This window comes from Panthera pardus, unplaced genomic scaffold (genome assembly GCF_024362965.1).
Source record: "Panthera pardus isolate Hobbes unplaced genomic scaffold, ASM2436296v1 HiC_scaffold_10, whole genome shotgun sequence".
NCBI classification, from domain to species: Eukaryota; Metazoa; Chordata; class Mammalia; order Carnivora; family Felidae; genus Panthera; species Panthera pardus.
The window spans coordinates 31,357,181-31,374,331 of record NW_026526655.1 but is presented as its reverse complement, the minus strand read 5'-3'; the positions used below and the strand labels follow the sequence as shown (position 1 = coordinate 31,374,331).

The 17,151-nt window shown below is 43.7% G+C and overlaps 1 protein-coding gene across 3 annotated transcripts in view; it reads left to right on the top strand.

Annotated features, from left to right (window-relative positions):
- The first annotated feature begins 208 nt into the window (after positions 1–208).
- The window catches only part of PARD3B (par-3 family cell polarity regulator beta), a 1,011,329-nt gene continuing 994,386 nt past the window's right edge, over positions 209–17,151 (top strand). For all 3 annotated transcript variants that reach the window (XM_019446282.2, XM_019446284.2, XM_019446283.2), the window contains exon 1: positions 209–454. In XM_019446282.2, coding sequence (XP_019301827.2) covers positions 335–454 — 120 coding nt within the window. In that variant the 5' untranslated portion in view covers positions 209–334. The remainder of the gene's footprint in view (positions 455–17,151) is intronic.

The following is a 17,151-nucleotide window of genomic DNA, read 5'->3' as shown; positions in this document are numbered from 1 at the left end:
GCGGGCTCGGAGCAGCCGCCTTGTCCGGGCCCGAGCAGGAGACGGAGCAGGAGGAGGAGGAGCCCGGCCACAGTGCAGCCGCGTCCCCGGGCACCAGCTACCTGGGAGGTAGCCCTTCCCGCAGCCGCCCCCTTCCCCGATTGCCGCCCGCCCCGGGGCCGCCTGCGCCGGGAGGAGGGGCGCTGCCGCGAACCCCGGGCCCTGAGGGGGCGCGGGGGAGAGGTGCTCCAGGTCTCCGGACCCCCCCGCGCCGGGCGAACCCCCAGAGTGTGGGCTGCGCCCGTGGGGCGGGACACCTGTTCGGCCGGGCCCGGCGTGGGCGCCGGGGGCCAGGATGAAAGTGACCGTGTGCTTCGGCAGAACCGGCATCGTGGTGCCCTGCAAGGAGGGCCAGCTGCGCGTCCGGGAGCTCACGCAGCAGGCGCTGCAGCGGTACCTGAAGACCAGGGAGAAGGTGAGCGCTGGGGCGCGTAGTGGGGGCGCGGCTGTGGGGCGGGCTACCCGCGAGCGCACCAAGGCCAGGGCACCTGCCAGGTGCCCCAGGACCCGGTGGCGACGCGCAGAGGACACAGCACCCAGTAGACTTTATTGGAAGCTACCTGTGCCCGCCAAGTTTCGTTGCTAGTATAAGTGACCTGGATGCCTTTGGGCGTTTGTGGGCCTTGCTTCTCAAAGGGTGCTGGGAGGCAACGCTGCATGGGAGTCCCTTGGGGGCTCGCTACGAATGCACAGTCTGATGCCCTCCTCCAGGCCCACTGCCTCTGAATCTGCTTTTAAACAAGCTCCCAGGTGATTGGAATGACTGTTGAAGTTTGAGAAGCACAGCTTTAGGTGTTTGAGAAAACGCTTCTCAAGGGAGCGCTGGAAGGTGCTGCTCAGTCAGGTGTGAATTTTGACCCCGGCTAAGGCCCGCCCCACTTTTGCTCCTTGGAGTTAGAAAGTTGATTGGTGCTAGCAACAGATACTCGGAAGTTACAACTGATGGAGCCCTTGGAATTTAATTTTGTGAGCTGTTCTCCATCAGTGACTGGGGCAGGAACTTACGTAGAAGGATGCTGTTTGCTTACACTAAGCCGTCCACCTTTTGAGTGTCTTTAGTTTAATGCCACATATTCTAGGAGTATTTACTAGTGTGTGCGCTGTGTCAGATCCTGGGTGACTGTTGATATAGTCATAAAGATAGTTTCCAGATCTGTCCCCGAAATCAGATACACGTAAAAGTTAAGTGACTACTTTTAAGTGTGCAATACGTGTTCAGAATTGGACGCTAGAATTCATATTAGCTGTTTGGGTAACATACTGGGACTCTGAAGGCTTCATTAAAAGATTTCATTGAAGAAGAGACAAAGAGCACCTTTTAATTGTCTGAATCTTCAGATGGAACATCAGGCCCTAAATTCTCCTCAAACAGGACAAGTCATGAACTCTTGCTTTAGATGTCAGTGGCTCGCAATATTTGTTTTCATGGCGTGAGAACTATATAAATGGCCTATAGAAGTATATGAGTATCTACCCCATTTCCCCCCATTGTTTCAAAGTGTGTGCTGTTCTGTGTTGTGTAATTCAGTTAAAAACTGATATTTGCTCAAGTAACCAATCCTCCTGAACTTCTGAAAGTAAGCCTCTGAAAGTGAGGTAAGGTTAATAGTAACCACACTAACTTCTGAAAGTAAGCTAAGGTTAATAGTAACGACATTATTCTAGACAAATTATTCAAGTAAATGTCATTGAAAGATTATCTTAATGAGGTGATAAACTTATTTTTATTTTTAACTCAGTATTTAAAATAATTTATGCTCTAACATCTTGTATATTTGGAAGTTTAGTATTTGGAGCTGTCCAAGTAACAGAAGTAAGAAGTAAGCTACATACTTATAAATGACATGCAGGGTAAATTAGTTGAAATTTACCTAATTCATCTAGATAAACTAGATGAAATTTAGTGCACTTATAATTTGATCTTAAAGGTGTTAAAAAGCTATTGATATTCTGTACTGAAAGCATAATTTATCATATCAGAACCTATAATGTAATTGTATTGATTAATTTACTATTACCAGTTATTACATTTTTCTGTGTTTACATTTATATATTAGCACATAGGACATTTAAAGGTCACCCACAGTTTATAAATTCTCCCTCCCTTCTTTGGCTTTTAAAATCTCAATTTAGTAAGTGGCAAGTGATATTTTCTCTCTCCCTGGATATCTCTCTCCCATAGTTTCATTTTAAATAGCATTGTATTCATAACAAGGCTTAACTAATATTAAATGGGATTCCTAATGGAACTAAAATGTCAAGAAATAATCTAACAAATTTCATGCTTTCATTCACTGAATTTAGAAAATAATGGGAAAAGACCGGAAATGTCAAAATTCAATTTGAAAAACAACTTGTCACAAATTCACTTTCTTTAAATCAGTGAAAGAAATTTAAAAGGCTTGCTCCCCTGGACAGCAAGATGTTTAGCCTTGCACTCAGCAATAAAAACATAATAACTAACATGAATTAGGCTTGCTGCTGCTATGCAGGCACTGTTGTAAGAACTTTACATATGTTAAATGACTTCATGAGACAGGTCCTAATATTTTCTTTTTACAGAAGGGAAAAAAGAGACACAGAGATATGACAGATACGTGGTCGAATTGAACCCAGGAACTGTCTGTAGGTCCTTACTCATAGTCACTAACTGCACTGCCCAGTAGGTTATTGTGCATTGGAATGTACCCATCTTATTTATTTTTTACAGTTTTTTTTTCTAAAAGACCATTCCATCTATAAACTGCTATGATCACCTATCAACCTAAAGAGGGGAATTTTATTTCTTGCAGAGAGTTGTGGCATGCACAAGTTCCTCTTGATTGTATCTTATGCAGTACAGGTCTACATGTATTGGGAAGAAGTCTAATTTCTGAGCCTAATATTGCAGGATTTGCAAGTCAAGTGTGAAAAACATTCCTTAGTCTGATTACAGATGGAAAAATGGGCAAAATCTCTTAGATATTCAGGTGGAGAGTGCTAGAAAGAAAAAATTGGTGGGAACACGAATATAAATTAAGCCCATTTCTTTCAGGGCCTTGAATAATTTAGATGGGAGAAAGGCAGATTTCAAGATTGAGGGTAGAGGTGAGGTATCTACAGTTTGGAGGGTAAGTGAAGCCATGAGGCCATTCTGGATTTTGTGGACAACATGTGAGAAGTACCAAACTTCTGCTGAGAACAAAGAAGACTGGTATTTGTGGAATGTGGGGAACCAGCTGAATCAGCATCAGATAAAGCCAGAATTGGGTAAGATGTTGAGGACTGTGAGGGGACTTTTGGGAAGGCTTTAATTATGTTTTGAAATCTGGGACTTTGAATTTCCTATTGCCCCCTTCTCCCCTCCCTGCCATTTGATGAACTTGACGGGGAAGGTGAATTGACTATGGGGCAAGAATTATGGGGTTGCTTGTGTTTGGATCCTCGTAGTTTATCAGTGTCCCAGGCTCTAAATCCAATTTACTTAAGTAGTTAGTGGAGAGGAGATTGTCTTCTCATGTAGTTCAAGGTGGAGATCATTGAGTAACTAGTTAAATTTATCATCGAAATTACGTGTCACAGGTGAATGGGTAATTGAGCCGTATCCTGCAGGGGCTCTCAACCCTGGCTGATCATTAGTTACCTCTAATTTATCATTCAACATTTTAAATAATACAAATGCCCAAGTCCCTTTCTCCAAGATTCTACTTCAGTAGGTTTAGAGTGGAGCCTGGGCATAGGTGTTTTAAAAAGATGATTTTAATGCCCAGCTTGGGCTGAGAACTACTAATCTACTGAAATCATCTGGTAAGGCTGAACTCATTTGATTTTAAACTCTTTTGATAGCAGATCCTGTGTTTTAGACCTCTTCAGATCAACCTATCATTAGCAATCGTCTCTCTTGCCATGAATGAAGTCTCACGGCAGGGTTCAAATAATTTATTTAATTGACCATTTATATATATATATATATATATATTTCATACACCCACACACAAACTAAATGAGGTTGAAGTGAATAAGGGAAAGACTTGTTTAGTAGTGAGAATGTATAGTGTGTTTATGAGTTGAAATGAATGAGATAATATGAACATTGAGGTCATGGGATAGTGGGTATGCTGGAATTTTAAGCTGATTTGTGGATTTGACTGTAGGAGAATACCTTTTTTTTTTTTTTTTTTTTTTTAAGTAAAGAAACATTTGATACATTTGCCAGAAGGAATCTCTTCTGTGTTCAGATATTTTGAATTATTTCTTTTACCCTTGAGACCAGCTTCCCAAATCTGAGCAAGATAAGAGTAATAATTCTGTTTTCTGATAAATTGTGGGGTCAGCATCTAAAAACTTGTACAGTAACAAGAATCTGGTATATGGGCCTAACTGGAGGAATAGGCTGGAAATCCTGAATTCTTGAACTTTTTTCAGTTTTGGTTGTCTTGTTTCCAGATTTTAAGGTTCCTGTATACATAAACTAGGACCAGAGTGGATTCCTAAAATGCTTTTCAATTTTTTGGGCACTGATGTACTGGAGTGCTTCATTTCCTATTCATTCATTTCCTCTCTTCTCCTATGTGGACTCGATGTTTGTCCCCGGCGTGTGGACAGGACTGACTCACCACCAGCAGGGTGCATGCTGCTAACTTGCTTTTGGTTCTTCACCTGACCTGCATAGAGCAGCCTCTGAGTTTACAGACACAGGGCTGGTGGGGCCCGCTGGGACCCACAGACCTGGTTTTTCAATTCTGCTCAGTTTCACATTTTGACTGAGTTGCCATGTTTAAATATCTTGAGACATCATGCAAAGATCCAGATTTCTGTCTTCTCTGGGCGGAAAAACAAATCGGAAGCTCTGACTGCATTGGGCTTTACTTTCCCACATAGCAACCATCAGTTGGAAACGAGACATCCCTCTTCTCTTTAAGCAGGAATCCTTCTGCTCTCTGCTCCATTATGGCCTCCCCAAAAGTATGTTACTACCTCAGGCTTACCTTTTTACTCTGTTGTTATTTTCTATGGCCCATGTAAGCCATTGTTGCCCTTTGGCCTGCTGTAGGTATTTGAGTTTGTGGCCCCTGGACCTTCTCTTTTCCATTACACCTCTTTCTCTTCCCTCCTGTACCTCTCTCTGTCCTGGCTACACCTCTCCCTCTCCTCCTCCCCCACACCTCTCTTGCTCCCATCCCCACGCCCCTCCCCACACCCATACTCCCACCATGACCTACATATAGGGTTTGCTGACCAGGATTTGGGCTGCAGTAATCGCTTCATGTTGGGAGCCACAGCCCTGATTTGTAGTTTGGAGCGCTGTGCTCAAATGGCTTAGTTAACCAAGTATTTATCCCATTCCAAGGGCATTCTGTGGCATAGATCCTCTGTGTGGAGGTTGGGCAAATGGTAATGTCAGATTTTTATGAGACTCTGTTTTCTGAAGTAATTGGTTATTAAAATCATCTGAGGGGTCTATTAATATGCAGAGCTTTGGATTTTCTCTTGGAAAGTCTAAAGTGGTAAAGTCCATAGAAACTTTTTGTGATGATAGAAATGTTCTATAGCTGTGTTTTCAAACAGGGCACCCTCTAGCCACTTATGGTTTTTCAATACTTGAAATGTGGTAGTGCAACTGAAGAACTGAATTTTCAATTCAAGTTTAAGTGGTCACAAATGGGGGTGCCCGGGTGGCTCAGTCTGTTAAGCATCTGACTCTTGATTTCGGCTCAGGTGATGATCTTAGGGTTCCTGAGATCAAGCCTCGTGTCAGGCTCTGCACATCAGGCCCTCTCCCCCTCCCTCCCTCCTTCCCTCCCTCTCTCTCTCTCTCTCTCTCTCTCTCTTTCTCTCTCTCTCTCTCTCTCTCTCTCTTTCTCTCTCTGCCCCCCTCCTATGCTGTGTTTGCTCTCTCTCTAAATAAATAAACTTCAAGAAAAAATCACAAAAGGTCATAAGCAATTCACCCAAATGGACAGTTCAAGTCTAAGGCTCCTCTGCTGATTTCTCTCAGCTGCTTTTGGAAACACCTGGTCTACAGCTCAGGTCCCAGGCAGTCCTTACGCTGACCTTCTTACGGATGTGGCTATCCTGTTGGGAACTCTGGCATCAGAAAGGGGTCTGCATTTACCTTTTGGTATTCAAAGGTGGAAGACACAGCCTTTAAAACCTTGAATCCTTTACCTAGACGTGAGCAAAACCCAGCTTAATTTTAAAGCAAGTTGAGGTCTGCTTGAGCATTTTCAGTGAGGTTTAGATGCTTTTGGATGAGCTCCTCCAGCATTATGGACCCAAATATCATCTCTCTAGCTCCAGCCCAGATCTCTCCTCTGAGCTCCAAACTCAAAGTAGCAGCTTCCTTGCCACCTTTGCTTGGATGTCAGGTAGGCATCTTACACTTAGCAAGCCCCAAACTGAACTCCTGATCCCATACTCCAGATCTACTCCCCCCACAGTCTTCCCCATCACATTAAATGGCAGTGCCACCCTGCTGGTTGTTCAGGCCAGAAATCCTTGTCACAGTTTGTGACTGCTCCCTTCCTTGTGTGATTAACCTGCAATCAATCTGCAACTCAGAGAGATTCCACTCTCCCAATACATTCAGTATCTCACTGCTTCTTTCCAGCTTTTCTGTTAGTGTTCTGGGGTTCATGGTATTTTTGTTTTTGTTTTTCCAGTGAATTTTAGTTTCCCTGTTTCTGCCTCATGCCCCCCACGAAAGGTCTTTTCTCAACACAAAAGCTAGAGTGACATTTAAAATTCTAGTCAGGTCATGTCCTTCTTCTACCCGAGATCCTCTGTTGGCTCCGGTCTCTTTCCGATGGCCTGTAAGATGCTACATGATGTGGGTATCTGTGCAAAAAAGTTAGTGAAGCAGGCCTGTGACTCCTATCTTTACACCTGCTTACAAGGCTGACTCTTGACTGGCATCTGGGAACTTAGATTTGTGGAGCGTTCCCACCATTCTCTGAAAATAATGGCTTATGCAAATGGCTATTCTTTATGCAAACAATATGGTTTATACTGAACACCTGCTTTTTCTAAGGTCTGGAATTTTTGCACATGCTAGGCAGAGGGTCCCTATGTGACCAGCCCCCAGTGAAAACCATGGATGCTGAGTCTCGAACGATCCTCTCTGGTAGATGGACATTTCACACATGATGTCAAAACTTGTTGCTGGGTGGGGGGCGGTCTACTGGAAGTGGATCATTGGAAGCTTGTGCCTAGTAATACATCACAGTTATGAGAATGACTATATGCTGAGTCCTATGAGTCCTCCTGGTGAATCATGGAACCTGGGTGATCTTGGGGATCCCTGCACACTAGCTCTTACCTTTCAGACCTCTTTTTCCATCCCTCTCCTGTTCTCCCCCAGCCTCCTGATCTTGTGGCTGTTACTCCAACAATGCCAGCAGGTTCATACGTCACGTGCTGTTTTCTATGCCTGAAATGGTCTTCTGCAGTTACCCACCTGTCTAGTTTCCTCATCTTTTCCAGCTTAAGATTGTTCCTGTCTTTGTGAAACTTTCCTGACCATACTGTTTATAATTGTGGCCCCTCCAACCATCTCCTGTATTGCTCTTTCCCGCTTTTTCTCCCCAGAAATCACCCCTCCCTATCATACTTCTTATTTTAACTGCATTTATTGTCCTTCTTTCCCCTAGAATGTTAGTTAAATAAAGTTAGAGATATTTGTTCAGTTTTGTTCATTGTTCAACCCCTAGCTCCTATGAGAGTGACTGGTGCTTAGTGGACTGATCGTAAACTCTTCTTGAACACACATGTATCCACTACCGTTGGTCACAGTTCTCTCTTGCTCCATTACAAACTACTTCATAATCCAGTAGCTTAGAATAACTCCAAATACGTGAAGAAGGCTCAGTGTGCTGTTTTCTGGGTCTGGGATGTTCAAGATTGGGCTCTTCATTCGCATGTCTGGTGCCTCAGCTAGGATGGCTTGAATAGAATATGTCTGGAGCCTTGGTTCTTGCTGTCGCCTGGGTCCCTGGGTTCTCTTCCATGCAGTCTTAGCATGTGATCATCTTCACGTGGCCTCTTCCTATGGTCTCCTGGGCAGGGTCACCTGACTTCTCAAAAGGCAGCTCATGGCTCCAAAGAATTCCAGAGTGGAAGCTGCCAGGTATTCTTAAGACTTAGACCTCCAAGTGGCATGATGTTTTCTGCCATGTTCTATTAGTTAAAGCAAGTAACACAGTAAGGCCCAGAGTGAAGGGAGAGGATTATACACGGAGCTGAATAACCATAGGTATGGTTGTTTGGGAGGGACTGCCAACATAACAGGTCACATCCTTGGTGGGACAAATGTGAAGATTAATCAGTTGCTGTCTCTGTTTTTGATGAGTTTTGCAGCCTCCTGGGGGATGAGGCCCACATGTGAATAAGCCAGTTTTATCCCAGTGGTATGTGTCCTGGGGTACAGTGTGGGCAAGGGATGCTGTTTGGAACAGAAGACATTGAAGCTGTTTTGAATGATGATGAGGAATTTGCGAGGTGGAAAAGTGAGGGAAGGCGTTCCAGGTGGAGGGAACAAAGTGAGAAGGCATCAGCTGGTTGAGGGAGTTGTGAAAAGTCAGACACCGCCCAGGAAGGAGTGATGGTGCACAGAGTAACTTGGACCAGATTGTGAATGCGCTTGGGTGACACCCTAAGGGATTTTCATGGTTTCTTAATGTTATCATTGGCTTTTTATTACAAATATATTCGTGTTTTACTCACTTTGCATGTATGAAAGTATTTGCATGGATTTAAAAAATGGAGAGGATTTTGGAAAATTAGATTAAAAAATAGGTATTTCTGTTAAGGCCTCATTGCCCAATTGGTTACCCTGGTTCTCATACCTTCCCCAGATAAACTTTCAACAAGGTTATCAAGATGTGGGAGCTTGGTTATTTTTCAGTCCTTATTTTTGATGATCTTTTAAAACTCCATATTCCCATGAACTTTCCAGGATTTTTAAACCTATGTCTCTCTTCTCAGTCTTACAGGTGCTCCCTACCCTGTTTCCATGTGTGCTGGTGCATCAGGCTCTGGGTTTGCTCTCAATGGGATCTCCTCTATTCTGTGGCTTTAACTGCCTCTAAATACACACCTCTACCCCTGAACTTCCATAGACCCTGATATCCACTTGCCTCTGGACTTTACCACCTTGGGGTTCTGCACACGGTTGAAGCCCAGTCTATTCTCTGTAAATCTGCTGGTCTCCACTTCTGCTGCCATCATTCACCCAATGTCTGATCCGGAAACCTGAGAATCCTCCGTTCCTTGGTGATCTTTCTTTCTTTATATTCTACCATATGTGTAGTTGGTCCAAAAGTTTCTTTGATTCCAAGTAAATCTCCTGCATCTGCTTCTACCCTGAAGCCATGCCATTGCCCATTTCTGCTATGGGAGGCTGCCCCCGGCTGTTAACTGGCCTCTGCCTCCGCTGGCTCTGGACTCTTCCAGACCATTTTCCACTGAGGACCTTATAGCCACAAATCTGATACTATATGAAGTACTCCTGGGAATATTTAAAGAGTTCCCCATCGCTTTTAGGTGAAAAGGCAAAACTTTGCCCCTGTCCAATGTCTTTTCTGTTCCTATATGCCCTTCTGATTCCTACATGCAGTTTAGCGTTCTTTCACACTTTCCCCACCCCAGGTAAATCCTGCCCATCCTTCAGGATGAGTCTCCAATTTCCTCTTCCCTAGGAATCTCATCCCTCCCTGCCTCTGCTTACTGTCACTTAGAGGTTTCATTCTTGTGTTCTCAGAGCTCCCCATTCTTGTGCTTTTATTTTGGAAACTACATCTTACATTTTACTCTTCGGTAGTCAGAATCTACTAACTTAACAGGCAAAGCCCAAGTGACAGTGGCTTATCACAGCAAAGGGTTCTCTCTCCGGTACACACAGTCCCCTCCCCAGTGTGTGCTTTGGCCTCGGGCTTTTCCATAGATCTGAGCTCTGCTGACTGATGAATGAAGAGAGCATGGCAGATGCCACAGGAGATTTGTGGACTGACCTTCCTGTGGCAGATAACACTTCTTGCTAGCATTTCACTGGTAAAACTGGCCATGAGCCCCATCTGGATGCAGTGGGTTAGGAAGGTGGTCCACCTGGGATACCGGTGAGCAACTAGCCAGGCTCTGCCATCTACTGCAATCATCTTGTCTCCCCTCTGTACTGTGAACTATTCAAAAACAAGGAATGTTTCTTTTTCTTATTTTCCCATCCCTGTTTTTACCATATAGCTGACATGTAGTATGTATACCATAAATGCTTGTGAAATTATATTAAATTTCACATTGCTTTCTTGCATAAAAATGAGAATGACCTTGTATTCAACGCAAAGTTTTATGAGTTTGGAATCATTATATGTGGTTTTTTTTTTTTTTTAAGTCTAAATGCAACTTTTCTCTTGATTGTCTTCAACTACCTCATCAAATCCACATTTGCTGTAGACAGTCATTTAGTGGTCCATTATATCTGCCATGCTGATTGTCTTAAATAGCAGCTTCGAATTCTGACAGGTTGACTCACTTCTCAGATTTTTGAGACTGAGTACTCTGTAGTTCTGGATTTTCAAGGAAAGAATATCATCCTTTTGCTTCCTGAGGATTTGTGCCATGCTGTTTCTTTGAACAATGTTTGATTTTCATTGTCTTACTCATTAATTTCCTGTTGGTTTTAAAAATGAATCTGGATTATCTTACTTGGGATGGATTCAGTCAGTTCGAAACGCATGGTTTTCTGTGTCTGAGGGGCTGCCAAATTAGGTTTGCCTCCTGTCCCTGGGCTCAACCATTCTTTTGATTGCCAGACTTTCACCTTTTGGATTGCCATGAGACGGAATTTCGAGATACCAAAAGACAGTCTGATTATAAAGGGTTCGCTCTCAATTTAGTCCCTATCAGATGGAGTGCCGGACATACATCCAGATAAATACCCTCTATACTCCCCCTGTCTTCTGCCTCAAGTGAGGGTATTAAACTTGCTGGGTGGTCCTGGGCCCTGGAGGAATTGCTGGGGGTGGGGGGGGGTGGTGGGTGCTTGGTGATGGAAGCAGATAACAGAGGAGATGTCCCAGCTCTTGGCTAAGCCACTGTCAGCTAGACCCGAGAACAACATGGACCGGGAAGAGGATCAGACCCATTTTATCGCTTCATTTGAGACAGAAATTAAGGTTTTATGGGAGCTCTGCTAATAGACTTCTGATGCCTTTTAGGGAGATTTAGGATTAGTTTTTTTTTTTTTTTTACTTTTTAATTTATTTTTAAATCGAAGTATAGTTGACACGCAATGTTACGTTAGTTTCAGGTGTACAACCTAGTGATTTGACAAGTCTATATGTTATGCCAGACTCACCACGAGAGTAGCGACCGTCTGTCACCCCACACTGCTGTTACAGTGCCATTGATCATATTCCCTGTGCTGTCCCTTTCATCCCCATGAGATTTAGGGTAAGTTTTGTCACTATTTGTTTTTACAGAGACATGAAGTCTAGAGACGGTGACAGGGGATCTATAGATATAATTGATACTCCTTCCTCTTCATAGAGAGGTGGCCTGTTTTGGGGAAGGGATGCAGAGACCATGGGGTTTCTGACTTATAACTACAGTCCCTTAACCCCATCTTCACATAAAACATATGTTGTGTATTCAGTGAGGCCTTAGGCCTCCAAGTAGTGGACACTTTGCTATGGTTATCTGAATGTAAGTGTCACTTCAGTCACTTGAGAGAGGATTTAGACAACGACTTTGGGTCAAGCATTGTGTTTTGTGCTGGGATTATAGAATAAAGGCATAGTCCCTGCCTCTGTCAGGCTTGTAGAATTCGAGGGCGGAGAGAACAATGTAAATAAACCAAACACAGTGTGGTAGAGGGCCTGTGAGTGGTGGATGAAGGGAGACACTGAGCTTGGCTTTGCTTGGAGCAGGGAGAGATGGGCAGTGGTGCAGGCTCCACCTGGGGAGATGTCCACGAATGGACATTGGCCAGAGCAGTAAGGGTGATGAGAAGCATTGGAGGGAGGAGAAAGGGAGAAGGGAGGTGTGGGGGAAGGCGAGGGAGGTATGAGTATGGGGGCTGTTGGGGAGGGAGGGAGGGAGAGAGAAATGGCTAGCCTGTGACTGAGGGTAAAGTGTTTTTTTTTTTTTTTTCTGGTGGGGGTAGGCGAGGGTGGGGGGAACGATAGCATGGAATGTTTTCTAAGGGTGACTGTGGGAGGGAGGGGTAGGGAATGAGGCCGTGAGAAGAAGGCAGGGTCAAAGCCAGGAGACTTTTGTTATGATGAGCTAAAGAACTTGAGTTGTCAAGGAAGCATTCTAGTCAGGGTGGTGATATTGTCTGATTTGCCTTTTTGTGTTGGTTGCCCTGGAAGATGAAGATGGGGCTGAGACTAGAGGTGGACCAATTGATCCAGGTCCCTGCCTGGGAGTGGAGGATAGGCCTGTTGAAGCATAAGAGGAAATGGGCTTTGAGATTTTGGGGGGCAGAGGATTGGACTTGGGAGTTGACTCTGAATAGTAAAGGAAGTGTGGGTGGAAATGGGGAGAGGGGACAGTATGAATTCTGCATTTCGATGAATACCCTGTGTTTTGGGAGTTGAGGCCTGGGGATCCAGGGACCAGTAAGAGATGGTCTGTACCCCCAGGAGCCCCACAGATAAGGGGAAGAGAGGTGGGAGACTAAGGACAGTTGAAAAGGCGGCTGGGGCATGTTGAGTGCCTGGCTGAGATCATAAGTCATATGTTCATAAAGATGCCAGTCTTTGGCATTATTTGCCTGGCATTAGATTAGAGCCTTGATTCAAGAGTGAGATTTGAGGGCAGATGTGGAAAAAATGTGGCATCCGGAAATGAAAGTGGTCAGGACGGGGTGATGGATCTATAACATTGGTGGCTTTCAGACAGCTGTGATAGAGATTCACAGTGGCTAGAAGCCCTCTGACCGCCCCTCTGGACCCCCCCCTTGCTTGACCCTTCTGCAGCCTCCTTTGCGACCTAGGAGGCTGAGCAGATGCAGACTTTCTGACTCTGAGCTTCAGCTGTTGGGGAGGCCCCAGCAGGAGAATGGAGGGTGGGCAACCCCCTTCCTGCCTGGTCACCGAGGGTTAGCTAACCCCCTTCACTGAAGGTTGTGCCTCCTGTCGGACACCCCCTCCTTGTGCTCCTCTCTCCATGGTATTGACATCCACTCCTTTCTCTGTCCTTTGGGCCCTGGATGATGGCAAGGGCTCACCACTGTTACTATCCCTTAATGTTTTTCCTTAACCTTGTGCAAACCTTTATAGTTTATTAAATATCTAATAGTTTATTGAGTGAACCATCTGTTTCCTGCCAGGATTTGGATTAACAAATACAGTAGTAATAGGTTTTCCTTCACGAGCCAGTATCTATAACACATATATACAATTGAAAAATAAGTCTCTGGGGGTACTTACCCTAACTGTAATTTATGCCTCTACTTTTTTTTTTATGCTGTTGTTTTATTTTTTAAAAGTTGTTAGGATGTACTGATTTGATTTTACTACCCACTAATAGGTTAGGGCCCAAATATTTAGGGACTACCTGATATTTAGGGAGCTTGGATGGGTCATCAGGTCATGTGACTCTAGAAATCCTTACAGCTCTAAAATCCCGTTGCTTTCGGATTGAAATAAACAGAGGCTGAAGGTAAATTCCTAATATCAAGTATGCGTTGAAAGGGTTGAAGTTACAATCTGTGGATTATAATGCTAACTTCCTTTCAAAGATAAGATTTGGGTCTTAAGACTTGTGAATGGCCAGCATGTGAGCTGAGAGTCATCTGGGCCCAGCATTCACATGGCTGGATAAAAATCTAGAAGGAATCACAAGATTTATAATTGTCATCCCATATTTTCTTTGTAGGGGCATAGTAATAGTATTGGTAACTTTAAATATTAGCTTCTTTCCTTTTGTAGCAAAGAGTTGAAGTGCAAGATGGAAAAATAATCCTTGTCTCTGTATTTATAGGCACGTTTCTAGAGATTCAGTGGGCTTGAGTTTTGACAGCAGTATTAGATGGGACACATCTTCCCAGAACCTTCGAAAAACTAACCCTGCAGTTCAGAAATTTCTACGAAAAACTCTTTTTGTTTGCTGATTTTTTTTTTTCATTTTCAGTATGGATACATGTCTCCCTGACTGGATTGTGAAGCCCTGAAGAAGATGGATTGTGTGGCATGGCACAACTAGCTTTGCATTTTAGGTCTTTTCCCCTTTGGTCCACTTTTTGTCTGTGGGTGAGAAGGACTCCTGGGAAACGTGAGTGGGGACAGTGACTCTAGTTACCCTAGTGCTTTACTAATTTCCTGGGGCTGCCATGACAGAGTTCTGCAACCTGGATGGCTTCACGCAACGGACATTTACTTTTTCACAGTTCTGAAGGCTAGAGGTCCAAAGTCAATGTGTTGGTAGCCTCATGGTACTTTTGAAGCCTCCGAGATCCAGCTTCTGGCAGCCCCAAATACTCCTTAGCTTGTGGCAGAGGAACTCCAATCCGTGCCTCCATCTTTCCATGGCTGTTCCCTCTGTGTCTCACTGTCTCTTCTCTTAGAAGGACACCAATCCTATCTGATTAGGGTCCACCCTAATTTGATTTGATTACACCTGTAGAGACTCTGTTGCTAAATAAGATCACATTCACCAGTACCAAGGGTTAGGACCTCAACATATCCTTTTGGGGGACATGGTTCAATTTATAACAATTGCTGGTCAGTTTCAAGCAATTTTTCTAGCTTTTCCACTGAGAGACATTGGGGGGAATTCTGTCGATTCCCCATTGCCTTCCCTATAGTGTTACTGTCTTTATTCCTCACATGTTTGCTCCAAAATTGTTCACAGATAACTTGCTATCTGTTTTATTGAGAAACCAAGGCCATATGGTCAGCTCCCACTTACTACTACCCTTTCCACTTAAATATTCTGAAATCTGTGCTCTTGTTCTTCTTATCTGCCTCTTCAGGTGACCTTTTTGGGACTCAGATTTGTCCTAAATTTCATCTTGTCTCCTGTCCTTTGTGGTCTGGCTTCATCAAACATTGATAGAAGCCCAGTGGCTTGTGTGAACTGCACTCATCATTCAGCCTCTAATGAAGTTAGCCTGGAGTTTGCCGAGGGGGGGTGGGGTGGGGGGGGTAGTATTTTCAAATACCTGTCATGTGCCATACCACCCAATCCCTTTTCTTCAGGGCTTCAGAATCCAGTCAGGGAAACATGTATGTGTACTGAAAATGAAAAAATCAGCAAATAAGCACCAAATGAGTTCTCTGGGCATTCAGAAGGGAAAGCCTCGCAGTGGACTAGAATGGCCAAATGTTAAAAATGAATAGAATTTAGGTAAGTGTAGGACAGGTGGAGGGGTGGGGTGTGTCCTATGGCAGAGACAGAGGACATAGAAACATTGCGACACTTCTCAAATTTACTGGTCCCAACATCCCTTTTTGCTCTTACGTGTAGAGGGCCTGAAGGACCTTTTCATGTGGATTATACCTATTTATAGTTTCTATAGTAGAAATTAAAGCTGAGAAAACAAAAAAGCAGATCTGATTGATTTAAAAATAACAAAGATCATAACACGTTAAGATCACCCTTAAGGATATGAAAAAATATTTTCCAAAAACAAAAGAAAAATTTAGTGAGAAGAGTGGCACTGCATAACATTTTTTTTGTAAATCTCTTTGATTAGTTTCTCCAATCTGCTTTCTCATTCGGTCTGTTGGAGTTGGTTGTTTTGGTTGAAAAATATGAAGAAAATCTTGCCTCATATAGATATGTGCTTGGAAAAGGGAGGAGCATTTTTTTAATTTAAGTCCTTTTTAAAAAAAAAAGTTTATTATGAGAGAGGGAGAGAGTGCAAGTGGGTTGAGAAGACAGAGAGAGAGGGAGGGAGGGAGGAAGAATCCCAAGCAGGCTCCATGCTGTTAGCGCAGAGCCTGATGTGGGGCTCAGTCTCAGGAACTGTGAGATCATGACCTGAGCTGAAATCAAGAGTTGGACGCTTAACTGACTGAGTTACACAGATGCCTCAGAAGAGGGAGGAGCATTTTAGTAGCTTTTCAGGTAATTGTAGGTTTGCTTTTTGTACACTACATGCAAATTCAACACATGGTTTGTTTTTGTACCTTTCTCTTGCATGTATGTGTTATATCACAGTTTCTGTGGGTTAGGAACCCACAGTTAAGCTGTGCCCTCTAAGGACCTCCACCAGCTACAGTCAGGATGTCAGCTAGGATGCATTCTCAGGAGGCTTGGCTGGAAAGTAATCTGCTTCTAGGCTCACGCAGGGTTTGGGAAGAATTCCTTCCTTGCAGCTGTAGGACTAAGGGCTCTGGCTTTTACTGACCACTGGCTGGTAGCCAGCACCTGGAGGCTACCTTCCTTTCTTAGAGGTCACTTGCAGTTCCTTATGATGTGGACAGTCTGTTACTACTTCATCAAACCCACAAGGAGGCTCTCTAAAGCACCTTGGCCAGCAAGACAAATCTTCTATAATATACTAATGGGATTATGATTATAAACATGAAAATCATGGGATTCATGATTATAAACATCTTAGTGATGGTTTTCCTAAAGGATAGTTGCAGTGTGGAATCTGAAATTATACCAATGAAATGTTCACGGTCACATTATAATTCATCAGTTTGTATTGTACTTGGAATAGATCTGTTATCCATGCATGATCTTTTAACATCCTATATTGTGGCTCACTGAGTTATGCCAGTCTTCCAAATGTTGACACGTTTTATTATACAATTTCAGAAACCACATACATTGATATTACCATCAGTTTCATCTGAAAGATATATGTTTTGGAAAACTTTTGAGCTCATTGTAGGAGATATAGGTTTTCTGAAATTTTGATTTTTGCTTTATTATTGGCAACAAATAACTGTCATTTATTTTCCATTAAGTGCCTTGGTTTACATCTTTCATTTTTGAGAAATATCGAAATATCTGCCGGGGTGCCTGGGTGGCTCAGTCAGTTAAGCGTCCAACTCTAGGTTTTGGCTCAGGTCCTGATCTCCTGGTTCGTGAGTTCAAGCCCCACAATGGGCTCTGGGCTGACAGCCTGGAGCCTGCTTGGATCCTCTCCCTCTCCCTCTCTCTGCCCCTCCCCCATGCGCT